The 25,981-nt window shown below is 46.9% G+C and overlaps 12 protein-coding genes across 12 annotated transcripts, besides 1 other annotated feature; 6 read left to right on the plus strand and 6 right to left on the minus strand.

Moving 5' to 3' along the window:
* On the plus strand, positions 1 to 1,859 carry TSTA_056330 (uncharacterized protein; the record flags this gene model as incomplete). Its single annotated transcript, XM_002487198.1, has 2 exons — positions 1 to 292; positions 356 to 1,859. 2 exons carry the CDS (start codon positions 1 to 3, stop codon positions 1,726 to 1,728), a joined length of 1,665 nt encoding a protein of 554 aa, XP_002487243.1. The 3' UTR covers positions 1,729 to 1,859.
* Positions 1,860 to 1,865: 6 nt separating this feature from the next.
* Positions 1,866 to 3,619, minus strand: TSTA_056340 (chitin deacetylase, putative). The gene is made up of 2 exons (XM_002487199.1): positions 2,959 to 3,619; positions 1,866 to 2,899 (listed from the first exon to the last, which is right to left on the minus strand). The coding sequence occupies exons 1-2, from the start codon at positions 3,221 to 3,223 to the stop codon at positions 2,073 to 2,075; spliced, it is 1,092 nt and encodes a 363-aa protein (XP_002487244.1). The 5' UTR covers positions 3,224 to 3,619; the 3' UTR covers positions 1,866 to 2,072.
* Positions 3,620 to 5,745: 2,126 nt separating this feature from the next.
* On the plus strand, positions 5,746 to 9,410 carry TSTA_056350 (protein required for cell viability, putative; the record flags this gene model as incomplete). The annotated part of the gene is made up of 3 exons (XM_002487200.1): positions 5,746 to 5,869; positions 5,894 to 6,470; positions 6,526 to 9,410. 3 exons carry the CDS (start codon positions 5,746 to 5,748, stop codon positions 9,350 to 9,352), a joined length of 3,528 nt encoding a protein of 1,175 aa, XP_002487245.1. The 3' UTR covers positions 9,353 to 9,410.
* A 153-nt stretch (positions 9,411 to 9,563) lies between these two features.
* Positions 9,564 to 11,668, minus strand: TSTA_056360 (RNA lariat debranching enzyme, putative; the record flags this gene model as incomplete). Its single annotated transcript, XM_002487201.1, has 3 exons — positions 9,564 to 11,408; positions 11,463 to 11,564; positions 11,618 to 11,668. 3 exons carry the CDS (start codon positions 11,666 to 11,668, stop codon positions 9,564 to 9,566), a joined length of 1,998 nt encoding a protein of 665 aa, XP_002487246.1.
* Positions 11,669 to 12,843: 1,175 nt separating this feature from the next.
* TSTA_056370 (zinc finger protein ZPR1) lies at positions 12,844 to 14,768 on the plus strand. Its single transcript, XM_002487202.1, has 2 exons — positions 12,844 to 13,133; positions 13,187 to 14,768. Exons 1-2 carry the CDS (start codon positions 12,963 to 12,965, stop codon positions 14,471 to 14,473), a joined length of 1,458 nt encoding a protein of 485 aa, XP_002487247.1. The 5' UTR covers positions 12,844 to 12,962; the 3' UTR covers positions 14,474 to 14,768.
* An 89-nt stretch (positions 14,769 to 14,857) lies between these two features.
* TSTA_056380 (peptidyl-prolyl cis-trans isomerase, putative) lies at positions 14,858 to 15,725 on the minus strand. The gene is made up of 3 exons (XM_002487203.1): positions 15,697 to 15,725; positions 15,572 to 15,637; positions 14,858 to 15,496 (listed from the first exon to the last, which is right to left on the minus strand). Exons 1-3 carry the CDS (start codon positions 15,706 to 15,708, stop codon positions 14,936 to 14,938), a joined length of 639 nt encoding a protein of 212 aa, XP_002487248.1. The 5' UTR covers positions 15,709 to 15,725; the 3' UTR covers positions 14,858 to 14,935.
* Positions 15,726 to 16,521: 796 nt separating this feature from the next.
* Positions 16,522 to 18,379, plus strand: TSTA_056390 (arrestin domain protein; the record flags this gene model as incomplete). Its single annotated transcript, XM_002487204.1, has 3 exons — positions 16,522 to 16,599; positions 16,661 to 17,545; positions 17,602 to 18,379. The coding sequence occupies 3 exons, from the start codon at positions 16,522 to 16,524 to the stop codon at positions 17,842 to 17,844; spliced, it is 1,206 nt and encodes a 401-aa protein (XP_002487249.1). The 3' UTR covers positions 17,845 to 18,379.
* A 20-nt stretch (positions 18,380 to 18,399) lies between these two features.
* TSTA_056400 (uncharacterized protein) lies at positions 18,400 to 18,675 on the minus strand (the record flags this gene model as incomplete). Its single annotated transcript, XM_002487205.1, has 2 exons — positions 18,400 to 18,585; positions 18,637 to 18,675. The coding sequence occupies 2 exons, from the start codon at positions 18,673 to 18,675 to the stop codon at positions 18,400 to 18,402; spliced, it is 225 nt and encodes a 74-aa protein (XP_002487250.1).
* A 221-nt stretch (positions 18,676 to 18,896) lies between these two features.
* Positions 18,897 to 20,346, plus strand: TSTA_056410 (tRNA splicing endonuclease subunit (Sen54), putative; the record flags this gene model as incomplete). The annotated part of the gene is made up of 3 exons (XM_002487206.1): positions 18,897 to 19,015; positions 19,066 to 19,835; positions 19,886 to 20,346. The coding sequence occupies 3 exons, from the start codon at positions 18,897 to 18,899 to the stop codon at positions 20,344 to 20,346; spliced, it is 1,350 nt and encodes a 449-aa protein (XP_002487251.1).
* TSTA_056420 (transcriptional elongation regulator Elc1/Elongin C, putative) lies at positions 20,209 to 21,385 on the minus strand. Its single transcript, XM_002487207.1, has 3 exons — positions 21,208 to 21,385; positions 21,092 to 21,140; positions 20,209 to 21,035 (listed from the first exon to the last, which is right to left on the minus strand). The coding sequence occupies exons 1-3, from the start codon at positions 21,326 to 21,328 to the stop codon at positions 20,897 to 20,899; spliced, it is 309 nt and encodes a 102-aa protein (XP_002487252.1). The 5' UTR covers positions 21,329 to 21,385; the 3' UTR covers positions 20,209 to 20,896.
* Positions 21,386 to 21,562: 177 nt separating this feature from the next.
* Positions 21,563 to 23,874, plus strand: TSTA_056430 (3-oxoacyl-acyl carrier protein reductase; the record flags this gene model as incomplete). The annotated part of the gene is made up of 3 exons (XM_002487208.1): positions 21,563 to 22,081; positions 22,129 to 22,540; positions 22,598 to 23,874. 3 exons carry the CDS (start codon positions 21,563 to 21,565, stop codon positions 22,753 to 22,755), a joined length of 1,089 nt encoding a protein of 362 aa, XP_002487253.1. The 3' UTR covers positions 22,756 to 23,874.
* TSTA_056440 (ubiquitin-like activating enzyme (UbaB), putative) lies at positions 22,613 to 25,648 on the minus strand. Its single transcript, XM_002487209.1, has 9 exons — positions 25,348 to 25,648; positions 25,087 to 25,257; positions 24,791 to 25,027; positions 24,613 to 24,737; positions 24,489 to 24,559; positions 24,158 to 24,437; positions 23,932 to 24,107; positions 23,421 to 23,874; positions 22,613 to 23,363 (listed from the first exon to the last, which is right to left on the minus strand). The coding sequence occupies exons 1-9, from the start codon at positions 25,432 to 25,434 to the stop codon at positions 23,093 to 23,095; spliced, it is 1,872 nt and encodes a 623-aa protein (XP_002487254.1). The 5' UTR covers positions 25,435 to 25,648; the 3' UTR covers positions 22,613 to 23,092.
* Positions 25,649 to 25,675: 27 nt separating this feature from the next.
* Positions 25,676 to 25,732: a sequence feature (GA-rich).
* The last annotated feature ends 249 nt before the right edge of the window (positions 25,733 to 25,981 follow it).

The following is a 25,981-nucleotide window of genomic DNA, read 5'->3' on the forward strand; positions in this document are numbered from 1 at the left end:
ATGTCTTCGCAGCGCGTCATACAAGACTCCGACGACGATGATGGAGATATGATTTCTGATATCGCATCCTCTTGCGACCCTCTTCAAGACACATCCTTTGCGCCAAAAGCAACGAACACAGATGTAGAGCGCATCCATGAAAACCAACCAGCTGTAGAAGTTCCATTCGCGACCAATGATCTACCACAAGTCGATTTCGATAGATTCCTGAGGTCGGAATCATCGATCATGGCAGGAGATTATGAAGATGAAAGATGGGTATCGACTGCGAATTCGAATTCGGGGAATAATGGTAAGCAGAAAGTTATTCCCGTTTGGCGCATAAGGACATTTTCAATTAAACACAGAGATACAGTCATTCAGTTCGGAAACTACAGCACGGGGCAATTACAAGATGATAGTTTTCAACATACGACTGGCAACCCGAACCATAGTGGTCTTAGTATACTTCCACCGACTTCCGATGGAGAGTACGGCACGATCACGGAGGATATTGATCATCCCTCAAAGCGAGGAAGGGTTTCGAACACGCAAGTTACTTTCCAGCATGAACCTGGCGATGGTACGGAAACTGATTCATCTTACAACTACTTTGCATCCATGGGACCGAATGGACCACCGCAGACTGCCAACTCGCTACCTTCGGTGCTGATTTCAGAGGAGAAAAACAGCATCCTACATCATTTTGATGTTAAAACCCAACCTATGCCGATTGGGACTCCTCCGGCTACTATACCATTTTCAGAAGACTCTTTACCACAAGAGCAAGAGGAAATCCTAGAAAGGGGCACAGCAGCTGAATTCGAGATTCAAGAAGTGACTCTTCAACAGCCGCCATCTGAGACAGATACTGAAGTCTGGGGCACCAAAAAGAAAAAGGGACGTCCTAAGAAGCAGGATACTAGTGAGGCTGCAGATATCGAGGCCAAGGTCACCCCTGAAAATCCCTCCGACGTCATAGAGCAACAAGAAGTTAAGAAAAAAACCGGCCGGTCAAAGAAGCAGGAAATCGACATTGTGGCTGAACAGATCGGAGCAGATGATTCTACCAGAAATCAAAATGGGATCAAGGGTGAACCAGACTCCACTACTGCCACGAAAGCATCAAAGAAGAAGATCAAACGCAGCAAGACAACGTCCGACTTGCCACATAATAAATCTAGTGATATGAAATCCGAACAAGATGTGGTCTGGATTGAAACCAACCCAATGGATTCTGTAAAACGAACCGTGGATAAACCTGTTGTCTCAGCGGTAGACGAAAAGACAAGTATCACTGAACAAGCTGCTTCCGAAGAGATTAAAGTACCCAGGAAACGCGGCCGTAAGAGAAAAGGAACCGTTGAAGAACCGACATCTCCCGCTACCGAAAACCAAGCTGCTCTTCAAGATATTTCCAACATACAACAACCCGCTCCGCAGCAAGATAAGCAGAAACACATTGAAATCGTGATTGACAGCGCGAAAAATCAGGTACCTGATGAACCGAAAACTTCAAATGCTACCGAGACATCTGATACACTCAAACCCCGTGACGAGTCTTCAGCGCCCAATGTTGAAATCCAAAGCAAAGAAGGCGGAGTAGAAGCACCAGAGACCCCAACAACCAACGAAAAATCAAAACCGATGAAACAGACCCTCATCTCTAGTACTGGTAGAGTTCCGTTTAGGGTTGGCTTGAGTCGTCGAGCACGGATTGCGCCGTTGCTGAAAGTTGTGAGGAAGTGAACGGAAGTTATGGCAATTGAAATTTCTAAGATGATATATCATGTTTGCAATTTGATGATAGGTTCTGACATTTACGATTCTTATTTCTGTATATATTATCATGAGTATAAGTACGTGGCGTTACTGACGACAAGCGAGTGGAATGATCAGTGTCGATTCATGGGTACGAGTACATCTATCTAATTAATGAAGAATGAAAAAGTCACTCAAGGTGGTCAGGGATAACAGTCAGACAATAATAAACATAACAAGCTGTAATAAGAGCATACCATAAGAGCTGCTGATGCGATATGTAAACATACAAGAAGTCAGCTTTGTTCGGCTCAAGGGGAAAGTGAAAAAGCTCAGTCAGATTTCTTTCTGTAGTCCCACCGATACCAGTTATCACGAGGATCCTCCAGACACTCTCCAACGGTGACAGCTCGGTATCCGGCTTCATTGACACGCCGTAAAATATATTCAGTCAGGTTATAGACAGTCTGAGCATGGATGTCGTGTCCAATGGCGAGAAATGGACGACCCGCTGGACTTGGTTTGCTTAAGGCTTTGTTGACAATGTCCTTGGATCGTTGAATCTTTTCGGGACTATCGTTAAGGTAGTCAGCTGTATCGAGGTTGAACGAAATCACATGATAGCCAAGTTGTTCTACATCTCTCAAACAAGCATGGTCACATTTCGAGTACGGAGGCCGCATGTAAGTTGGAAAGCCTCCGAGGATGTTTCGAAGCGCTGCCTCATTTTTCAAGATTTGCTGATGACGCTGTTCGCGGGACACGGCGGTCAGATCTTGATGTGACCACGTATGGCTGGCAATTTGATGGCCACTGTAATGCATACGCTGGATCAATGAGCCCCATGGACGACTAAAGTCATCAATCTGTCCCTTTCCAGAGTTCACTCCCGTAACGAAAAATGTCGCCTTTGCTTTGTATTTGTCGAGTAGATCTAGGAGATCGCGGGTGAATTCATTGGGACCATCGTCGAAGGTCATTGCAAATGTATATGATGTCTTGCAAGTCACAATGACTTCGCCATACGGGACAGGTCCATTCTGTGGGCGTTGAATCTCTTTCGTAGGTAAGCCTTGAGGGACCTTATCGGCATCGCATGTGCCCCAGCCAATTTGACAGTCAGGCGATTTGCAGTGCGCGGCCGTCATGCCACAGTAGCCTAACCAAAGTTGACGTCAGAGGGGAGACCATTAATAAACAAGACCTCGTGCAACGTACCAGCTGGGGAGCAGCAGAGATGTGCCTTGCACTTTTTGTGGCCCTGGCCACATCGTTCCCCAAGGCGTGCCTTGCGAAGACCGTCATGTTGATCAGGGTGGATATCGTTTGTAGGTTCTTCCAGTACGGCAATCCTGTTGGGACGGCTGTCCTGCTCATTGTCCCGTGCAGAAAGCAAATTCTGGCCATACTGATTGGCAACGGGCACGTGGTACTGAAGCGACACGGAGGCATAGAGAAGGAAAAGTATATAGACGAAAATCATCTTGGACGGCGATAATGAGTATCTCAAAGCTACTTGATACAGACAAGGATGTTCAGAATAAAGAAGAGAATCGAGAAGCGGTGATGTATACAGAGAAGAGGATGTTTGAAGAGATGAAACCAGAGGGAAGTCTCAAGAGACGAGGATTTTGTTCTTTCTGGGTTGATGTCTACGAGGCAGGAGCGAGCCGTCCCAGTCCATTTCGGAAGGCACGATGCCTTCCTTCCTTTCAGACAATATATCATCGCTTGCTCCTGCACCACAACTTTGCAACTTGCACACTTCTTTCCTGACCAACTTCGCATATTTCCAGTACCTGTCGAGGTAGTTAGCTACGCTTTGAGATAGAACTGCGGTTGGGGAGATTGGGGAGACTTATAAAAAATATAAGTGGCCGTTCCCCTGAAGGGAACGGCAGTTCTCCACCTCAACCCTTCCTGTCCCAGTCCGAGTCGTCGCACTTCTAACATCAGAATCCAACATCACCGGGAAGACAGCATCAGAGAGTCAAGAGACCCTGCTGAACAGGGTCTACATGATGTATGCAAGAACTCAACCATACTTTTCACTTGAACGACCAGCAATGAAATCCGAAAAGAAGAAGCAGAATTAACCGATTCAGACAAGCCAAAGCTTTGATCCTCACTCTAGAGAGGCCCCTCCTCGGCGATCCGGCATCTCTCAACGAGTCACAACCGACCTCCAATGTGAGAGCCAATGATTGACACATTCATCACGGAGCACACGCAAGGCGCATACTCACCCAGTCAGTGGTATATATTTCCAGATTTGTCAAGAAGTCCAACAACAGCAGTCCACGAGAGCATTTACAGAGAAGAAGAAGAAGAACGAGCTGCTCGAATCTCAACAACAGCATTTCGAAGTCACAACATTTCCACAATCCACCAATCTATAAATCATATGGTCGTTCGTATTTCCTTGCCCAACGTTTGATATCTTTCGAGTCTCACGGACAGCTCATCGGTGGAATCTTGCGCAGTCAAATGATTCTCTCTCCTCATACTCCGTGCAGCAGAGTATCTCTCTCTTGTGTGTGATACGGCATCCCCAGAGACTAGTCTTTGTTACCTCTCCAAGGCCTGAACGCCGGAGGGCATATAAGCGAACAAAGTACATCCTCAAAAATCGCTTGTTGAACGGGCTGACAAATTGTAAGAGATTCGTCACCAATGTCGGCGCCCATCGATCAATTCCAAGGCTAAACCTTCGAAGAGACGGTTAACGCGGCAGATCGGAACCTTTCATGAAGCTTCATCGTTGGCTGATGCCGTGATTGAAGGTCAAACATTGGGTTAATCAGAGTCCACCAAGGGTCGGTTTGGAGAAAAGGGGCAGGAGTTTCCAAGACTCCCGGGGTATGGAACACCTGCATCAAGGCAGATAATGGGGTGAAGATAACACAACTACGACCGGAGCGGACAACGTGCCAAAATGCCAATGCTGCATGCTAGAACATACAAACACAAGCAAAGAATCTAGGACTCCCCTTGAATCGCCAAACCTCGCTACAAGGACGTATACGAACAAGCTGGGATTGCACGAAATACGACCTCGATTCCCGACGAGTGGATCCAACAAGACAAAGACAGTACCCCGGATGTTTGTGGGCGATCTTCATCAGAACCGTTGTGCTCAACGCAGTGTGAATATACTTCAGCGCCTTTCAAGAATTAACCAAACGATAGCCAACCCATGATGTTCCGCCAGATCTCTCCCGATTTATCCATTGGCTTCCCCCAAATATTCGACATTCCATTGTGATCCGGTTGTACCAGCTCGAGGAGACCGACACGCGCCCCTTTTGGGATCTTAGTTACGTATGGTGCAACCCAACTCTGGAAAGCTCGAGTCCCTTTGACCCATTCAACGCCGTGAGGGCAGAATCGGCTGATCAGGATTTCGATAACCATATACCGCGAGACTGAGAACCGACTGAGTTCTTAGGGTTAAGTTCCAATCCGCATCCACCTTGAGTCGTCTCGATTCGCACTGCAGGCAACAAGCGTAGTAGAGATCAAGTCTCATCAAGGGGCCTCGAATAGCGTGACACGAAATTGGGAAACTATGCGGGAGATGGACGCGTATAAAGTTTGCCATCAAAGGCAAGAGAGCGGAGGACGAGACCAAGAGAGGAACGCAGATGGCCGATGGTTTGCGAGCTGTAGTGAGGGATCTCAGAGCCGATAAGAAAGTCGACTAGCAAAGAATAGTAATTAAACGAACAAATAATTGATTTCAGACGGCTTTCATGTTGGTGATGCTGTAACTTTGAACGAGCTTGTGAAAACAACGAGAGTTGGGAGAAGGAAGAAGTGCAAAGCTGATCCCGAAGCTGTCTTATCTCTTGACACGTCTGGTGACACGAGATCACGTGATGCATCTGGCAAAAATTAAGTCACTTTCCCGCCTTGTGGAGGCAACATTTGGCAATATGCCAACATCTGACGTTTGCTACTTTTGAATGTATATGGAGATTCCTCTTATCTATAGAATGGGACAATATGCGAAAAGTTCGAGATGATAAACAACCCGACTGTCAGGGCTGCATTCGACGCGGCAGATCAATTTTTACGTCCCATTTTAGACCGAGGCAGGCAAATGAATTTATTCCTAGTATAGGTGCTAGTATGAAGCTGACCTTCCTATAAGATGAAATTCGAAAGAGAGCTGGGAGCTCCATTATCGAAATTCTAAGTCGTGATCTTTCACCCTCTACAGACGATGATGCTCAGATTCGCTTTTCGGTAATAGAAGAAGCGCTTCGCCATCTTGAGAGCATTAATAGTGCTCTAGTGTCCGCAGTAAATGTTGGCAATGAGGCTCAGCAACAACCGGAAGATGATCGTGAAGATGCCAAGGGACGTCGAGTCATCTATACGTTGCTAGATTTGATTTCGATTGAGGGTGTATACCCATGCTTATCTTCAGGCGTCGGGATACCGTTGGAAAAGAGAGTAATCTCCAATCTGCCCACGGGTGTTGTTGCGAGACAAGCGCCGGAGATGACTAGTAATAATCCACGGAACGGGGTGCTTCTCAGTCGTATTCTACTAGCACTAACTAGTATCTTGTTCCGTGATGCCGAGGGAGGGATTCAAGCTTTGCTTCGGGGTCGAGTTTTAAGCGATGTCATCAGCGCCGCTGCTGACCTTGCATTCAACTCACGCCAAATATCGGAGGATGAGAGATTCAGCGCACGAAAGATATTTGACAGGATCATTACTGAGTATTTTACCCTTCCTGCGTATGTATAGAATGGTGTAAGTTGCTAACCTTTGTAGGTCATCCACCTCCCTGTTATTACCAACCCTTTCTTCATTTCTACAACCAGATGCAGCACCATGGTTCAAGGCCATAATCTCCAATCGTGTGTCGAAAATTGCATTGCGAGATGATGGAGTCGTACACATCATATGGTTCCTTGCATCTCAGTTTGCACCTGCCCTTGGAGAAGGAGTCTCGGAGCCGTCGCCGAATGGACCTCCTATTACTGTCCAGGCTATCATGCAAATCTCCAAGCTCTTATCATCTGTGCCGCAAGATACCGAGCCATCGTATTATTTTGAGACCATTGGCTCACAGCTTCTGGCCTTGATTGATGGCGAAGAACCCGACCTTAAACGAACTGCAGCATATGTGGTTGGTAGTGGCATCTTGGGGAAGAAGACATATGGTGCACCGGGCACTATAGGCCATTCTATTTTCGTGGAGCCCTTATTCAAGGCAATGACCGCATCAGTAGATACAAATTCTAGCAAGTGGCTTCACTTCTTCGGCCCACAAGGTCAGGATACCGTGCAGTCGCACACGTCCTCGGCGGATACCCTTGTCGGAGAGTCAACTCTATTACTGGCACTGGATAGATTGAGTATCATGGCTCTGCAGCATCCAAATCCAGGGCTTGTCAAACGACTAGTCCAGCCGATATTACTTCCCTTGTGGGGACTGATGTGCTTCACTGAGCCCAAAAAGAATAAGAAAGTCATATACGACAAATGCTGGGCGCTGCTGCAGACCTTTTTCACTCTATCTCCGGGCTTTCCTTCCTACCAGAAGTTAACTGACAATCTTCTCTGGGATGGAGGCATCAACTGGACATATAAGGAAGGTACTGGCGGCGGTGTTATCCTGGTCAAACGTGCAGAATCCGAATTCGATATAATCAGGCTGCTGGATGAGCTTGATCTACATGCGGACAACTTCTCAAAGCTACTCGGCTGCGACCCACGAAGTGAAGATCGCACAAGTGATGTCTTCCTACACGTCAGCGAACGGTGGCTTGTCGACGCATCAAAACAAGCAGTGGATGCCCCGAATCTCTTAGACAATCTACAATTAGATCCTAGGACGGAATCGAATGCTATTGTGGCGAAGTTGGTCAGTGCTAAGATAGCAGAAAAGCTTCTTAGTGATTTCAAGGATACTTTGTCCAAACGGCCATTGAAGATTCTCGAGCTCGCGCAACAGATCATACAAAGCGAACTGAAAGCAATGAATGAAAGAGATCGAAGGAGAAGAATACGTGAAAGTGGAAAGGTTTCTCTTGAGTCTTTAGCCAACATAGCGAGACCTGTTGATGTGCAGGCGGCTTCAAATGAAGACGACGATCAGAATACATCAGAAACTCTATCCGCTACTTTCAGTCTCCTATCTAGCATCTTGGCCTCCCCCGAATTCTCCATGTCGCGATCATTACTTCCCCTGCTGGAAGACATAAAGACGCAATTAGATGAATTGCGTCCGACCCTTACACCTGCTCTATCTAAATCAAGTTTTACAGCTTCTATGTTACTGGAAATCCAGATACAGTCACCTGATGGAACACAACAGACAAACGAGTCGGCTCCACAGCAAAATACCGACCTTGACATGCACCGTCAGGCATTGAAAGATATTACATCTCCTCTTCCACCAGTGCAGGCAGAGGGTCTTTCACTACTATCAAAACTCATCTCAAAGTCCTCACCAGTACTCGACATACCTTCCACAATGACCCTTCTACTATCCATCATAACCGGTCAAACTTCTGAGACTGCCGCAAGCGAAGAATTTATTTATTTGAACGCAATCAAACTCATTGGTCAGCTAGCATCAAACCACCCACGCACAGTTGTCAAGACACTCGTAGACCAGTACGCGGATAAAGGCGAGGAAAGAACACTAGACCAACGACTAAAAATTGGAGAGTCATTACTCCGCACAGTTGAGGACCTAGGGAAAGCTCTGACCGGCGAGGCCGCACGCACAATTGGCGAAGGCACGATATCCGTCGCTAGCCGACGCGGATCCAAACCTCAAACCCAGAAGGCTCGAAGGGAGCAGGTCGCGAAAGAAGCACGAGAAAAGGAGCGCAAGAAGAGAGAAAATAGCATCAATCTACCAGATGGTTGGAAAGTGTCGTCACCTGCGTTACATGTTACCCCGGATATCGAGACACTAGTTCCAGACAATGGAGACTCTGACAACGAGACCCCTGAGCAAGCAGCTCATACAGCAAACATCATATCAGCCTGGGCTGCCGGCGCAGCCACAGACATCGAACCAGACGATATCCGCGTCAGAGCTTCAGCTATCTCCATCCTCGCAAGCGCAATTCAAACAAACCTAGCCGGCCTGGGGCCATCTCTCGCATCTTCAGCCGTCGACCTTGCCCTCTCAACCATGAGACTCGAAACCGGTCCCGAGAGCGCCATCTTACGACGCGCCAGCGCCGTTCTACTACTCGATTTGATCAAAGCTATGGATGCGGATATGCAGAATGGGTCCAAGAAACTCGGTTTCGGCTTCTCTGTTGACTCTTCTTCATCCACTGATGGACTAGCTCCGTCACTGGGTCCAGCTACAATCGGCAATATACCGTCTATTTTGAATACGTTGACATATGTGGAAAGTCGGGAGACTGATTTCGTAGTTAGGAGTCATATACGTGCGTTAGTGGAAGATTTGGAGACATGGATGGAAAAGAGTTTGTTATGGGGGATCAATGCGCAGTCATCTATGAGCCAGGACGGTGATTTACGATTGGGAGATAGGATTGCTGGGTTGAATATCAACCCGCTTGCTGCGAGCAGCTCTACACAAAAGCCTAGAATTGAAGAAATTGAGTAGGAAGGTAATGATCAAAAGATGGGTATTTTCTTAATTTGTATGTCAAACACGGCCCATTCATTGTCGCCAGCCTTGTGCTTCGTTTGTGAGATAGACACTATTGTACAAGGAATTACTGAACATGATCCTCCACAAACCCATTCGCCGTCCAATCACACTGATCTTCAGGGTATCAGTCAAACATATGCTCCGCTTAGGACACATTTGTTTGTTAATAGTAAGCTCGTCCACGGCCTCCACGTCCGCGACCGCGGCCACCTCCACCCCGACCTCCAACATTGTGTCGTCCACGACGCGATTGCCAATGCGAGTGACCTCCGCGGCTCGGACGAGGCCCGTCGAGCGTGCGTCGCTCACGCTCCTCTGGAGTAAGGTGAAACTTGTTGTCAATTCCCACCAGATCACAGAACGCAGCAGTCTGTGGGTTGTTGTACTCAGGCGGCATATCCTTAGTGTGGATAGGTACGCTGGGATCGTAAACAGGTGCCGTAATCTCAAAGTTGTGGGGAATAGTCAGCTTTTCCTTCTCAACGACATGTTCCTGTACCCAAGCCTCTTCCTTTTCAATTTGTTCCTTGTATTTCTCATCTCCCAAGTCAGCTGGGAAATGTGCTCTAAGATTGCCGAGTTCCAGCGAATTCGCAAACACACGAGTGATCGCAAGCCATTCCTTGTCGTACTGAAGACTGAAAGGTGGTTGCATTTCGTCTTCACCCGAAATGGGGAATAGTTCCATTAATTCAAGATATTCATGACAGGCACTCCCATTCTGGCATTTGCCCAAAGCCAGGAAGTTAGTATGTTTGTTTGAGATTCCTACAGGAAGAGGACCATAAACGGGGGTTTCATGAGTTGGGCGCTTGAAGGCATCGGGTAGCTGTTCGCGAAGAGCTTCAGGTATCGCCTCTGGATTCGATTCATCGTGGATTGCAGTCTCTTGTTGGTTTTCTTCCTGTGGAACACTCTCTGGTTCAATCTTTGGTTCACTTGTAATTTCCGTGTTCGGCTTGGAATCGACCTCCATGCGGTTGTCCTCATTGTTCTTTCCTGAAGTCTCTTCTTCGGAATCCAAATCCAAATCGATCTCAGCGCTGTTTTTGACAACGCCATTTCCTTGATCGGCAGGGGGTCCTTCCACTGTGACAATTTTCCTTTGATAATCATCTGGCATAATCTGTTTGAAGGTTGCAGGAATATTCTGCACATTGAGCGAGCGGTTCGGGTCCCACTCAGCTTGTTGACGTAGAAATTTTGCTTGATCTTCAACTTCCTGTTGAGCTGCAACTTTTCCAAAATTGTTCCAAGCCTGGATAACATTGTTAAGAGTGTTTTGTTGTCGCCCAGGGACTTGGTTAGAATTCGTCGTAGGCGGAGCATCAACGGTATCGGATGTTCCATCCATGCCATGAGCAAACGGCTGCTTACGCTGACTTGCCACATATTGTGCCCGAGGATGCTGATAGTCACCGTGAGATATCAAAGCGTTGTATCTAACGTGGAGATGCGCTGAGAACCAGTGAGGTGGGCGCAATCTATCCAATACATGTTTAGCTGCGGTGCTCCCCAAGGTCCCAGCATTCGAATCCTCTCGAAAGAATGGCTTGATTCGGAAAAGATGATGGTAGTTCCCATTTAACTCAACACCTCTAGGCCAGTCATGAGACAAGCCCACGTCAACCTGCGTGCGAATCTGCATCAACTTGCGAACATCCAGCTCCCGAACGTGATAGATGGATTTCACGTCATCTTCGTTGTAAGGCAATCTCTCAAAATGGGGCCTGTTATAATCATAGCCTTTCCAGATACCAGAAAGGCCTGCAATTCGTAAGGGTCCAAAGCGAAGAACGTTGGAAGCACCCATGTAGTAAATATTCGGAGCGACCCAGCCACCATAGTAAAGTTCGAACAGGTAATTACTAGCTTCATGGTTCCCTCCGACGAAGATAGTAAGATAAGGGGCAGTAGCCTTTCCACTGTAATACTCGTGAAAGTCCCCGATCTCACGGTATTTGATAGGAACAGACATCCCATTGAGGTCATTGGCGTTTCGTACTGACTGATATATCGTTAGCACAGGAGCACGTTGGGACGATTTTTATACAGAGCTTACTTGGAAATCACCTCCAATTATGACGAGATCCACGCCGTCCCACCCCTTGGCTTTTGCACCCTCGGTGACTTTTGCGTAGATGTCATGTAGTTTGCCGTGGCCCTATGTACACATTAGCATGTTGATGTATGGGGTAGAGCTCTTGCTGAACTTACACAGCCCTCGAGAGCGATGCGGACACCGCGAGAAATTTCCATTTCTGACATGTAGTAGAGATAGTGAGGTCAAGGTCGGGTCTTTGTGGAGGCGAGAGGTGAGGTAGGTGTAAGAGGAGAGAGAAACGTGAGAATAGAAAAGAAATTCTTCTTTTCAAATCAAAGAACTGATGACTTGGGCAAGAAAAAGATTTTCCATTGTGAACGTGGGTTGAGACGCTAGTTAAATCTATCGTGGTTATTAGAGAATAGTTGTTGTTGACGGTAAGTGCCGGGCACACAAACACTTTCCATCTCAACTTTTTATACATCTGCCGGACACCTCATTATATCTTCTCTCACATCGGCATCTCTTCGTGACACCTTGGACACTTTTACGCGACGATTATGACTTCATATGATTCAAATTTACGCCTTCAATTTCTGAAGAATTCAGCAAGTTTGCTTTGTCCTGGAAGTGTTTCCACTGCTGCTCATTTGATGGTGCAGCACAACCGCATCCTCCATGAAGATTTCAAGTCTGTGAAACCCCGGCAACATGATTCTTGGTGTAATGCGTGTGGCTCTCCGAGGAAGCCTCGTTTTACGAAGATAGTGAAGCCCCGATATAGGACCAAGAAGAGCAAACCCCGACCAGCGTCGGTTGCCTCGCGTGAAGCTATCGTGTACAGATGTCTCCGTTGCTCTAGTCGGACTGTCCAGATTCGGCCAAGTCAAGCCCGACCGTTACAGAAAGCAGGTGATGTATCGACGACTAGTATACAAGGAGCTCCAAGTAGTCAAGCGCCGACTGCCACTCATTCTACTTCGAATCTTACAAGTAGGCCTGCTACGGAAAACTCTATCAAGACTACATCGGAGAACGCAAGCAGCAAAAAGAGAGCCAAGGCAAGAAAGCAAGTTGGGCTCCAAGCTCTTTTGGCTTCCAAACAGCGTTCGGAAGGATCAACCCCATCGGCTTCATCGTTGGATCTTTTGGACTTTCTACAGCAATAATGATAGAGACGACTTAATGAAAATTTTGGGGATGCCTCGATGCCTTGTTGCCTTACATATCTCGGATTAATCGGCTCCAGCACTCCGATATACTAAGCCTATTCCGGGCAAGCGCGGGGTTGCTGCAACGGAGGCAAGAGCGCGGCCCAGCTCCTACCCCGCCAAGCATGGAAGTCACAGCGAACCAGAGCGAATCTTCGGGGAGCCGCTAGAGATTTTTTTTGTTTCTTGAAGCAGCCATATACATACCTGCCACTTCCTGCTTCTCAACTTCCTTCTTTTATTCACTCGAACTACTGATAGCATATTTTTCCTGTTCGATTATCCTTGGAAAACATTATACTTCGCAATGTCGTCGACACAGGACGCCACCGCGCAAATGGATCACATGTTGGATACTTTGGCCCATACGAAACCTGAGAAGGAGTCTCAGTTTCAGAAACTTGGAGAAGTTGTCGAAAACGACGACGATAATGGTGTAGTTGAAGTTGAAAGTCTCTGCATGAACTGTCACGATAATGTATGATGAGGTCCTTTTTTCTTCCATCAACGCTATTTACTAACTGGTAATAGGGAACCACTCGGCTCTTACTCCTCCGCGTTCCTTACTTCAGAGATATCATACTAGAATCCTTCGAATGCCCGCATTGCTATTTCAAAGACAATTCTGTCAAGTCGGCGTCTCAGATTCAAGTACTCGGATCCAAATACACTCTCGTGGTAGAGAACGAAGAAGATCTTCAGCGACAAGTCATCAAGAGCGATGTAGCCATCTTCCGCCTGGAGACACTGGAAATCGAGATGCCCAAGGGAGAAAGCCAGCTCACCAATGTCGAAGGTGTCCTTCAGAAGATCCATTCAACGCTTGAGAGCGAGCAAGATTTGAGGAAGGATCAAGCCCCGGAACTATACAAAGCCCTGCAACCTATCATCGAGAAGCTCGCCAAGATGTTGAACAGGGAAGCCTTCCCCTTCACGATCTCACTTGATGATCCCACGGGTAATTCATGGATCGCGCCCACACCACATGATACAGGCAACAAATACAGGCGTCGGGACTACCCTCGAACACACGAACAAAATGAGGAATTGGGTATCGCGGCAGACCCAGATGCGCAGAAGGCTGAAGCCACCAACATGGTTCAGACTGCCGGTGATCCGGAGGATCTCGACATCATCGATGGACAGGTTTACACTTTGCCCGCAGAATGTCCCGGATGCACCAAATCGTGTGTTGTGAACATGCAAAAAGTCAGCATTCCTTACTTCAAGGAGGTGTTCATCTGGAGTACTATCTGCGATCATTGTGGATACAGAACAAACGAAGTCAAGACCGGTGGTGAGGTACCAGAGAAAGGCAAACGAATCACTCTCAAAGTGGAGACCGTGGAGGATCTATCGCGAGATATCCTGAAGTCCGACACTTGCGCATTGTACAGCCATGAGCTCGAGATGTCTGTACAGCCGGGCACACTTGGTGGTCGATTCACTACTGTAGAGGGCCTGTTGACCGAGGTTCGCGATCAATTGCATGGCCAGATCTTCGATGTTGGTGATTCCGGCGCTGGAGATTCGCTATCATCCAGCGACAAAGAGACTTGGACTCGTTTCTTCGACCGACTGGACTCCGCTATCAAGGGCGAGTTCAAGTTTGTCATCACACTCGAAGATCCTCTGGCCAACAGCTACGTGCAGAATTTGCACTTGCCTGATCCTGACCCTCAACTGTCAGAGGAGGACTACACACGTTCTGAGGAGGAGGAGGACGAACTTGGCTTGAAGGATATGAAGACCGAGGGATACGAGAACGATGCCGAGAATACCAAAAAGGAGGGCGAGGGTCAAGAATCAAAGGCGTAAAGTCGCATGAAAAAAATATTTTGACGAGGCGCGAGACGGAGTCTGTAAATACGAGTTGCATGGGAACAGGCGTGTTATTTTTTTTTTTTTTGGTAATGTTCTAGATAGGTCATGTTTATGATGCATTATGATATTTCATGATACGTTCATGTAATCATATAATTCTATCGAAATCCTGCCTTCCTGCTTCAATCTATATTCCTCAGGCCAGCTGTAAATGCTACGCCGCCTATCTCGATCGCAATGCTCAGTACAGACCGTACCGAAGAAGGCACTTATAGTGTAATCCATACGGATTGTGAACACGTCGAGCTGTTCGCTGTTCCTGACATCTGGTCCTTGGAACGATGGAGGGAATCGACGGGCCTAGCACCGCCCAGAATTGACTGAACTTGCTTGAAATGGTTGTGTGTCCATCTATATTTAGACGACTCTTTTGTGCATCCGGATATGGATGTTCGCTCACTTTGCAAATGGATTGGCATGTATCGTAACCGATCTTAACTTTAATGCCTCCCATTCGCCTTCAATCTCCTGCCCGTCCTTAGGCTGCACGACGCGCCCTTTCTTGTCAACTTTCACATTTGCCTTTTCCAATATTCCCAGCACATCACCGCCTTCATCCTGAGCCGTCAGGTTCAGTACTCTGCCGAACACAGTACTTTCACCATCGAGATGTGTTGCTGGAGCAAAAGTTATAAAGAACTGACTACCGTTGACCGTAGGTCCGGAGGCGTTTTGCATTCCGGGAGCTGTCCGGTCTTTTACCGGTCTCGAGGCCATGGACAGGACGCCACGCGCATTATGTCGTAGTGCTGGTATACGTATTTCCTGATTCAGGGCGGACGGGTGGTTTATCGAGGTACCGCCTTTTGGTATGTCGTCAAATGGTAGGATGTGGCTGTCTGGAGAAGTTGCTGCGGGACTGAGAGAGATGTCGCCGCCTTGGATCATGAATCCGGGCATGAAACGGTGGAACGGTGTGTCGTTGTATGCGCCGCACGCGCATAATGCGAGAAAGTTCTGAAAGATGTCATCAGTACATATGAGAGTGTGGTGTAGCTTATATTTGCAAGACAGGGATATGAGTTCACTCACCTCTGCAGTTTGGGGAACGGTTTCGCAAAAGATTTCGACCTTGAGGTCTCCATGGGTAGTATGTAGCTATACAAGTCAGCAAATACATCCCAATTATGTATATCCATAAGACTATATATCCTTACCGTAACTGACATTTTGCTGTTGTTGCGATATGATATTAGATGAAGAAGCAGGGTTGAAGCTATTCAAGCCATGAAAGTGCAGTCTCCGCAGGTCCCCACCATCATCTGATTGGCCCGTTGCGGGATAAATGTTTATAATTGTGAGCCTGAGGCCAAGACAGCCCTGTTGGACGCCCACTTTGTTTATTCCAGTATCATCTCTGAATCTCCATTGTGTCCAGCGTTCCTCATGCTTTGCTTCTTCTTCAACTGTCAGCCTAATCCTGGACCCGGCTAACACATCACAAAAAACACGAGTCAGTCTTCAGCTGACGGAGTTACTAATTCTTAGAACAGTAAGACTGGCTGGCCACTCTAGAAGGGTTCGCAGGCGGCTAAAGACTCCACACTCTCCTCGCGAGCCTAACATCATCAGCGCAGTCAGCCACTGAAGTATCCAGGAAAATTGGACACTTGACGATCGCGAACCCAAGGACAAGCTTCATCGAACAGCGGTGGTCTCATCTCCAGGAGGATTTCGCATAGAAATCACCTAATCTTCGGCTTCCTGCATAACGTCTGCCTCTCCTCCAAGACTCACATTACCGCCCACCCTGCCCGCCATCCTCCGCTCCACATTTCAACAAGCTGCAGCTGGCTCACTACAGATCATAAGATCACGCCAGCTACACTGAAAGCCCAGACTCATATCTTGCCTGCCAAAACTGATGTAATCGTTGTTCCAGCGCGATTTGGCGGTTTCCCGGTTGCTGGATATATAGACACTGTCGTGGTTACACTTGAACTGGCGATTGCTCATGGTGGGCCGGCCAGTGCTTCTTGAAGATGGCCGCATTCGTGCGAGTGTCCGGACCACCGAATGGTAATTTTCTCATCGGTTACCCTGGGATATCGGCGACATTGGTAAGTTCGTCTAACCCTTGTTGCCTTGACCATCCAAACGGTACTCTCTAACATTATCCAGCCGCGCGTGGAAGGTAGAGTCGAGATTCGTCCCAGTGTTGGCATTACAGCGCCTGTAAACATTTCACTTGTCACCATATGTCTTCAACGCAAAGAAACAATCCATCCCTCCGCCGACTCGGTCACAAAGAAACACCTTGCGCCGCCCCGAAAAGAAGTTATAGACTTGGTTGGGAAGGAGATGCTATTATTTCGATGTCCCGCAGGCCGAGAATACGAAGAAGTCATGTCAATGGACCTTCCTTTCGTCCTATTTATTCCTTATGGACGAGGAGGCCAGGAGGTATCCCGGCGAATCCCTGCAGCCAGCCTACAGTTACCGAGTCGGACGGCAGAAACATACTATGAGATCGTTGTGACGGTGCAACAGGGCCCTTCAGACCAACGAAAATACGCTTTCCCGGTTCCCATCTGTCGATATGATACCCTATCTACGTTCGGAATGTACAATAGACCAGAGACCGCAGAGAAAGTGACGGATCATTTAGTGACCCTGGGCATATCACTTCCCCGGGGTTCGTACGGACCACTGGACCCCGTCAGCGTATACATTAGACTGTCGCCGAATCCAGAATGGTTGGTGAAAGCCAGAAAAGTTACAATCAATAAAATCACGATCGGAATCGATGAAGAGATAATATATAATCACGAAGGAGATGAACCCCAGCGAAAGGTCAAGACGATCATAAAACGAACCGAGAGTGTCGGTATTAAACTCTCGGACATGGGTTGGGCAGCGAACTTGGGATTGGTGTTTCCAGCAAAAGATACTCGTGACGCAGATGGAATCCTACCTCGTGGGAAGGCTGCATTTCCCTCTTATGCGGTGAATGGATTTACCACCACTGCCAGTCTTTACAAGATTGAGTACTATCTCACTGTAAAGGTATGCAATAAAGTCAATTGATATGCTGCCAGGAATTAGCCGCTAATATATATTAGGCGCATTTGATATCTGCAAGAGATATCTTGATTCGGCAGCCTATCGTTGTCTGTCCAATTGATCATGCGGGGTGCAAAGAAGAGATGGAAGCAATAGAACAATCTGCCCGTGACGCTGCCATGATTAATCCCGAGAATCCAGCTTTACCGCATCCGACAATTGTTCGATACCACGATTATAATGCACTATCCGTTCTCGGGGTAGCTGTTGTTGGGAACCAGAAGAGGCCATTGATTGATTGAGGACTAGATTATTTTACAACTATACTCGACCTCTATACATGGAACATGAACCCCAAACGCAGCACTCGCTCCGATTGACCATATCTAGAAGGGCATACTCTTTTCTTCCTCTTTTGCACCTGCTAAATCTGTACAGCATAGATTGTGATCAGGGAGGGAAAGGAGACCAGGTCCGACATGATTGTTGTACTCAAACTCGCTTAGAGAGATATATACGAACCATCGGCTCTGGACATAACGACTTACTTGACTGATGGTGATAGAACGCCATCATATTTTTCCTTTTTCAACTGAGGGTTCAGCGGTGGTACATATGCATGGGCAGGAGTTGAGGTATTGTGGTTTCTCAGTGGCGTTCATATGATGTTCCAGACCCTTTCATACATACCGGATTAGCTGTTCGGTTGGATGATCATGCAGTTACTGTACGAGAAAACGAGGCATCCAACACATCCGAGCATTGACGCCATCTGTCGTATTGCCATAGCTAGTTGATAGTATTTAGGTATATAACATTGAATCGAAACATGTTGACATAATTTATAAGCACCTTTATTATCCCAATTTCAAAAACTCCATCGCCTGGCTCAACATATCCGGATCGATTTGCGCATGCTTGTCATGTTGCTTATCATGCTGCTCTATGCATTGAAGAAGATCCTTGAGGGTCTGCAAAACAGCCTGATATTGATGCGATGATGCTCCGAATGTAATCAATGTGTTTTTAAGATTGGTGGATATCTTGGGTAAATGAGATTGCATTCTGCGCACTTAATGGACTAAGCGACTTACCTGGAGAAGTAGATCGTTGTGATCTGAATCAGGAGACATATTGTATACTTTCTGAAATGTTTGTGATGATTAATGCCTGATGTTCCTGGCCTTACTCATTTTATAGAGGGGCCCGCTTATCGAAAAGTTAGCTGCCGATAAGATAACAGAGACTTTGGAAGCTATCGATTTTGTTTCAACTACAGCCCGTGACAACTGCGACTCACACCACAAACAATTTCCTCTTTCTCTTCGAAATATAGCACCGCAGATTCAGCACAATGGCCGATCTCGATGAAGATGTCATCCATCAGCCCGCGTCGAGCCAGTCCGCGCCGCAGGCCGATACCGATCTCTCAGATGAAATGCAAGACTTTCGGTTCTTGAACAGTCTCAGTCTGTATGTATACATTCATCTCTTGAGAAAATACTTTACTGAGAGAATAACAGCATCCCCGATACATCCCAAACTACTCTCCCCCGCCGCGGTGAAAAGGACTTTGAGCCTAACCCGACTATGTTACAATCAGATATACTCGCTGCCTCGCGACATGCAATGCACACTGCCATCTCGCATCCACGTTTACATGCTCCAAAAAATCTTATTGTCGGCATTTACGCACCGGAGGGACCAACACCACTCGCCGAACCAGAAAAAGAAGAGAGAGGTGTAGGCGAGAAACCCAAGAAACGTATAATCATCAAAGACCCCATGGCTGGAATTTCGCCGGATGCATGCGTATACGTCCCACAGCCCAAGGGACCATTTTTCAAAACTATTGGAAGGGCAGATCGCTGGAATCGAGTGTGGCTTTTACCCGAAGAAGCGATCTACCTCGTGGAACGGGGGACGCTCTACTTGAAGTGGCCGAGTACGATTACGGAACCTGTTCAGGTTGATGGTGAAGACATGGGTGTACCTATGAGTTTGGAGGCGGCGTATGCATGTATGATGGGACATGCGGGGTTGACGGTGGAAAGATATGTTGTCTATGCTGGGTTGAAGAGGGGTGGGTATACTGTTGTTCGGGCTCCGTCGTGGTACGGAACACAGGAAGAGCCAGAGCATGAGGTACAGGATCAGGATTTGTCTGGTGGTTCATACTTTAAGGGTATCTCTGGTTGTTGGAGTCGGTTTTACGAGTCCATTGCCAACATCTTGGAGTCGGACTACTCCGCACAAGGCCCTTTGATAGGTGTTTCGACTCCGCGAAATTATAGTAAGTATATTGACATTCTTTCGAAGGCTACCTTCTACTGACGACGGTAGCTACATTGTATCGAAAGCTAGCCTTGATACCCGCCCACAATGCAGCTAATCCCAAGCCCGAAAGAAAACCAACGGAAGCTCCGTTCCAATTTACATATTACGTCTACAAGCCATCCACCCCATATAAGATATCTGCACCACAAGCCCCGGATTTTCGCATTGCAGTAGTCGACGCGCGCAGTCATACATCAATCCCGACAATGCGCCAGTTGAGCACTCTTATCGGATCAAGTCCCTACGAGCCGCCTCGTGGCGAAAAGATGGAGCGCAATTTATACTCTCGTCTACGCCAGGGGTATCGTAGCGCTATTCTCGCTATTGTTGACCAGGGTGTTGTTAGTTATATTCGTTTCGCTGATGCTGGATTTTCGAGAGAAAAGATCTTCGAAAGTCAGGGACCGCCGAGGGGCAATAAGGGTGGTTACCGTGGTAAAAATGGTGGGAAGGGTAAAGGTCGGTAGGACGCAAGTCAGCATGTCTCAATTAAACACTACAATGGGATCCTCGCCCGCAAGATGCTCGTTCCATGAGCGGTGTCCTCGTTTCAGCGGCGCCAATTGAGGAGAGTGCGATCTGTTTCCCTAGGAATAAGGCCCGCTAGTCCATTCCGACCGGACTGAGGCTGAATAGAAAGGGAAATTTCATATCCTTCTACCACCATCTTTAGGTCGTCCATCCATGAAGATGCATTGGGACAGACGACGATGCTCCGGTGGAAAACAAAAACAACTGAAATGGCCAGACGAGTATAAAACAGAATTCAACACTGCGGGTCTTACCTGGTATCTCTCAAGCTCCAGAATGACAAAGCGCAGTGAGAGTGATATAATCAATCAATCATTGGACATGAAATAGAAACAAAACAAAGAATTCCATACCGTGAACCGTGCCGAACAAACATAAACCTCCATAATCAATAAAACAGAAAATCCTGCCCAACCCATCGCTGCAAAACAAAAAGTCAACTTTTCTTTCGAGACGCTCTGTACGTAACTCCGGAAAATATCTTGACTATGCATCCAGATAATCCGCGGCCATCAATAACTCCAGACAGAGCTCCGGCGGTATATCCATATCAGGGACGTTGACTTGGTCTTTCATCTTCTCGTTATAGCAAAAATATTCGCAGACTTTCTCCAGGACGACGCCACTATCGAATTCCGTTTGTCAGAATATTTGAATCATGATGGGGCTGATTGAACAAACGTGATGTTTTCAAGTACACAGGTTCCGGTTATTGCTTCTGAGAATTTACCTATCGCCGACAGCGTTAGTATTGCTTCCATATTTTAAATAGAATAGAAATTTGAATTAAACCGTACTGCTAGAATCTAACATGCGCCGTATCGTGCCCGAAACGCAAGCTGTACTGCGGGGAATAACGAACTCAAAACCATCGCCGGATACCAAAGTCACGTAGTCATCTGTTGATGAAGTTGTCATTTTGACGAGAGAGTGAGTTGTATTTTGATAGAAATCGAGATATATAAACGTGTCGATGTTCTAGAAGGAAAAGTTTGGATGAAGTGATAAAGTTGATCTTATCCGCGCAGCGCGTAAAGTACCTAGATAGATGGTCCGTGCTTAAGCTGTGGAGCTCAACTTGCTTCAACTTCACCTCAAAGAGAATCAATAGTCTTTCATGTCTATATCAAAGCAGGCATGCTTTTACGAAATATGAACACAGTGTGCAGCCCAAGAATAACTCATTCTATTGGCGTCAGACATGCCCGAGTTCCGCAACATCCGATACCGTTGTTGTATACTGACATTCGCCCTCAAAGAATATCAATCCGCCCAACTGGCCGCTCAAATCAATCCAAAGCAAGCTACTCTTCAAATTCCAGACCATCAATAAAGAAAGAAAGAGGCCGTCTTTATGGGCGCACAGCTCTGATAACCGGTGGCTCTTCAGGAATCGGCTATGCCATCGCCGAACGTTTCCTAGCTGAAGGAGCCAGTAGAATAGTTCTCGTTGGACGACGGCGCGAAAAGTTACAGGATGCTTCGAAACGGTTGTCTGAGTCAATAATCAAGCGTATCAATCAGTTCGGGCATGTAAATGGGGAAATTGCGACGCGAGCACCGGAAGAAGATGTCAGTGAAAGAACGACATCGTCAGGGCAGGATGTTGATATTCTGGTTGGCGATATCTCCGTTGCAAGTGAATGGATGACTGATCTTGAAAAGGCCATGGTAATCTTCAGCATCCTCTTCAATTTTATTATACTGACCTGTCACAGATAGACGTAGATATCCTCATCAACGCAGCTGGAATCTCAATCTCAAACATACTCCCCAGAACATCACCGGACCACATCTCGGGGATGCTTAAGACAAACCTCGAAGGTGCCATATATACATCCCGAGCTATGCTCAAGTCGTGTATGCGTGCACGCTCAAGAGAAAAGAATCGAAAGCTCAACGATACAGAACAATCACACCAAAAAATATCAAAAAGTATCATCAATATATCCTCCTTGCTAGCATTGAAAGGGGTAACCGGAACAGTCACATATGCAGCTTCCAAAGCCGGCATATTGGGATTGACAAGATCCATGGCTGTGGAGGCAGCTGATATACTCAAAGTGAGTAATGTCATGCTAAGGTGCAATGCAATCTTACCCGGTTACATTGATACGCCAATGATTCAGGGTTTGTCTTCCTCTAAAAAGGGTTAAGGCTAGGGACTGACGATGGTTCTACATCTAGATTTCAGCGTCGATAAAGTCAACGAACTACGAGCACAGATTCCCCTGAACAGATTCGGGGATCCACGGGAAGTAGCCGATGCAGCTGTCTTCCTCTCCACAAATGGGTACGCTAACAATTGCGTCCTGAACCTGGATGGCGGATTGAGTGCGGTGTGAGAAAACGATCAAATCATATTGCAGTGATGGAGCATCTTTTTACAAACTATATTTGACGTTCTATCCAAAGCCATCTGACCCTTGTCGGAGCAATTCTGATTGCGAGAATAACCAGCAGAATCTAAGACTGTCATCTACCCACCATCAAATCGCCTTCCCATCCAATAAACCTCGCGCCATGACCATCCCTTCCTCTCATGCGCGTATATCGAATCATACAACCAAAACTCCATAAATGATCAAAGCAATGGAAATGAGCAGAAGAAATCTTTTATACAAGTGTGAAGGGAAAAATGGCTTAAAACCTCGGTCGTGAATAGTCGTGTGAGGGAATCGTCTAATCGTCGTCAATCAAAATCGCACCAGTGTCAGGATCATCAAGCACAATAGGCTCGTTGTCGGTGCCGTTAGTAGCCGCGACACGTTTTGCGTCGGGTTCGCCGGTAATGGCAATATCTTCTGCATCACGCTTTCTCTTCCCAGTAACTCCGTTCGTGCTTGTACCGTTGACGGTGGATTCATCATGAGGCGGCTTTTGTTTCGGTCTCTTGGGGATATCAATCTCTCTAGCAAGAGTGATTGGTTTGATATCTTCACCAGATTCCGTCCTAAAGTGCCATTAGCACGAGTACTAAAGGATAATCAGATCACGCGGGTTTACTCACCTTGCTTCCACGAGAAGTTCCAAATTGACAAAGGGGTCGTCATCTTTCTCATCGATTATAGTCAGCAAAGTCTCTGCCTGGACGCCAAGATCGACGAGTTTCTTGGGCAAGTTGTCTTCCAGGTCTGGATCATAAATCATGCCAGCATCTGTATTTATCGAAAACTCCTCAGAATAACCGAATTTGTTGCGGATAATGTCTTCAACCAAGTCATTCAATGTTGCATGTTCCAGATCCACTGAGATCTTTCCATTTGCCACGGAACAAACAGCGCAGAAGGGGTTAGGTGGTCGTAAACTGTCGGAATTGATAGCTCGAACACCGGAGCGCTCAAGAAAGACCATCTTGGCATGATCATAATCATCCTTCAAGACTTTAAATGCTTGCAAGACACATAATCCGGCAGTCATAGCATTGGTGGTAGCAATTGCTGGGATAATGTTTCCGGCCATTTCTGTATCATAGGTCAGCGGAAGACCTCATCTACCACAAAAGAGGCTGAAGGACGTACGCTTGATATCAAACTTAGACTTTGACTCAATGTTAAAAATGACAGATCGCAAGTTTGCGCTAGCAGCGATAAAGTCTAGAGTATCGACGTCGTCTTTGTCAAACGTGATTATCGGTTCGATGTTGCCAGATTTGTTAGCTTGGAGCTCCTTTAGTCTTTTGCTCAGTCGATCAAGGCTATGGATAAAGTCAGCGCCTTCTCCAAAACAACCAGAAATGAGCCTCACCTATCCTTGAAAACTACAAAATCTTCTTCTAAGTTCCAAACTTTCTGGTCGTTTTTGGAAACAGTAGCCTCGACCGAACTAGCCTTTTCCTGCAGGGAATCATAGCTGAGCGCAGTTGGTGGCTTTCGTGTCTTCCACATATCCTCCATGGCACGAAGTCGCTCGATATCATCATTAAATACTTTGTCAAAGACTTTCTGCGCAAATCCCTCAGATCCCATAGATTCTCGGATTGCCTTGAGGGCCTTTGCTTCGCGGCGTAGATTCTCGATCTCTTCCGCTATAACTAGTTAGTATATCATTTCTTTGCATTGAATTGGCGACATGTTACCATTCTCTGCATCCTCACTATGGTCAAATCCGTCTTCGTCGCCATCCGTTTCACTAGTGCCAAAAAGCTCGCTGCAAACATTTAGTAAAAGCAGACTCAAGAAGTTACATATGGACACACTTACGGAAGAAGATAGCTCTTCGCCCACACAATGCAGTGTATAGGCTGACTTGGGGTGCTTCGTATGGTGCAGACAGGGAATGACTTTGGCACCTCTTTCGGGTTGCAGTCGTAGCATTCGGTACGAGACTAGGTCCGGTTTAGCAAGGCCACGATGACCAGAGAATCCTAACATGCCGCACCTTCTTGATGACCTGAACTTGTCCATTGAACCCCGTTGTTCCACTTTCTACCAAAGGTACATTTGCGGCAAGACACATCCGGTTCACATGGCGACGAGCATCCAAATTATCAAGGGCATTGAAGACGACATCGAAGGTGGAAAACCAATCGGTATTAAACTGGGAGTCCTTGATATTGGCATGGTATGCTTCCAGTTTCGAATCGGGTCGGAATTTATGGGCGACTTCCTTTGCGACCTGTAGAACCGTTGTGAGACATCACGCGATGAGATGTAGTTCGTAGTTGACAAGCTTACTAGTGCCTTCGACTTCTTGATGTGTTCGTGACGGAAGAGAAATTGGCGATTGAGATTACTTAGATCGATGGTATCGAGATCAACGATGTGAATTTCACCGAAACCGGTAAGTAGTAGATTCTTGAGGAGCTCGCAACCGATTCCGCCAGCGCCGACAAGTAAGACACGAGACTAGGAAGTCCAACAAGTTAGTAAGCGAGACCAAGAGTAGAGAAGTTATGACGTTGTTCTGCGCGATCCAATTGCTGGAAATGAACTCACTTTGCGAATGCGCGCAGACAACGTCCCCAGAGAATGCTTGAGATAAGCGTCTCGCGGTGCAAGACGACCATTTGCATTGGACTCCATATTTAGGCGAGATAGTTGGAGAATGTTGTCATGCTAGACAGAAAAGTTGGAAAGATTGTATAAGATAGGGACGGGCAGGGCGACAGGGAAATTGAAGCGAACGGCGGAGTTGAGACAGGCAAGGCTGCGCGAAGTGAGGGAAGAGCTTCTCCGCAATGCAATATGACCTTATGTAAGCGATGACGGAAAGAGAGAGATTGACCAAGGTCGACTGAAGTGCAAAATTTAATATGAGGAGGAAGAATGAAAAAGCAGAGACAGAGAAGGGAAGGGAAGGGATGTGAAGCAGAGGAAAAGGTGAGAGAGTTCTGGCGATAGATGATATGATCTAATCATTAAACCCGATTGGGACGGAAGGGACAGCCTCTCTTTCACACAACTCTCACTCTCCTACCACACACTCGCTCCATTGTTGAAGTTTGAAGCCTTTTGCTGGGCTGAGAGGCTTGCTTTATATAAGATTGATTGCTATATTCTGGTGGGAATCGACCTAAGCTATGAGATAAACCTAACTACATCCCAACCCAACCGCGCTGACATCTACTCC

Source organism: Talaromyces stipitatus, genomic scaffold (assembly GCF_000003125.1).
Source record: "Talaromyces stipitatus ATCC 10500 scf_1105507295487 genomic scaffold, whole genome shotgun sequence".
Classification (NCBI taxonomy): domain Eukaryota; kingdom Fungi; phylum Ascomycota; class Eurotiomycetes; order Eurotiales; family Trichocomaceae; genus Talaromyces; species Talaromyces stipitatus.

What these genes read in the sequence shown, in the direction of transcription:
- TSTA_056420 (XM_002487207.1), bottom strand. Translation starts at nt 21,328, where the DNA reads ATGACAACTTCATCAACAGATGACTACGTGACTTTGGTATCCGGCGAT. An exon ending in GCGCATGTTAGATTCTAGCA is followed by an intron (nt 21,141 to 21,207) that starts GTACGGTTTAAT and finishes TGTCGGCGATAG; the next exon opens with GTAAATTCTCAGAAGCAATA. An exon ending in TGTGTACTTGAAAACATCAC is followed by an intron (nt 21,036 to 21,091) that starts GTTTGTTCAATC and finishes GGAATTCGATAG; the next exon opens with TGGCGTCGTCCTGGAGAAAG.
- TSTA_056440 (XM_002487209.1), bottom strand. Translation starts at nt 25,434, where the DNA reads ATGGAGTCCAATGCAAATGGTCGTCTTGCACCGCGAGACGCTTATCTC. An exon ending in TGTCTGCGCGCATTCGCAAA is followed by an intron (nt 25,258 to 25,347) that starts GTGAGTTCATTT and finishes TGGACTTCCTAG; the next exon opens with TCTCGTGTCTTACTTGTCGG. An exon ending in GCGAAGAGCTATCTTCTTCC is followed by an intron (nt 24,560 to 24,612) that starts GTAAGTGTGTCC and finishes AAATGTTTGCAG; the next exon opens with CGAGCTTTTTGGCACTAGTG.
- TSTA_056370 (XM_002487202.1), top strand. Translation starts at nt 12,963, where the DNA reads ATGTCGTCGACACAGGACGCCACCGCGCAAATGGATCACATGTTGGAT. An exon ending in GCATGAACTGTCACGATAAT is followed by an intron (nt 13,134 to 13,186) that starts GTATGATGAGGT and finishes AACTGGTAATAG; the next exon opens with GGAACCACTCGGCTCTTACT.
- TSTA_056340 (XM_002487199.1), bottom strand. Translation starts at nt 3,223, where the DNA reads ATGATTTTCGTCTATATACTTTTCCTTCTCTATGCCTCCGTGTCGCTT. An exon ending in TCTCTGCTGCTCCCCAGCTG is followed by an intron (nt 2,900 to 2,958) that starts GTACGTTGCACG and finishes AACTTTGGTTAG; the next exon opens with GCTACTGTGGCATGACGGCC.
- TSTA_056380 (XM_002487203.1), bottom strand. An exon ending in CCGTTCCCCAAACTGCAGAG is followed by an intron (nt 15,497 to 15,571) that starts GTGAGTGAACTC and finishes GACATCTTTCAG; the next exon opens with AACTTTCTCGCATTATGCGC.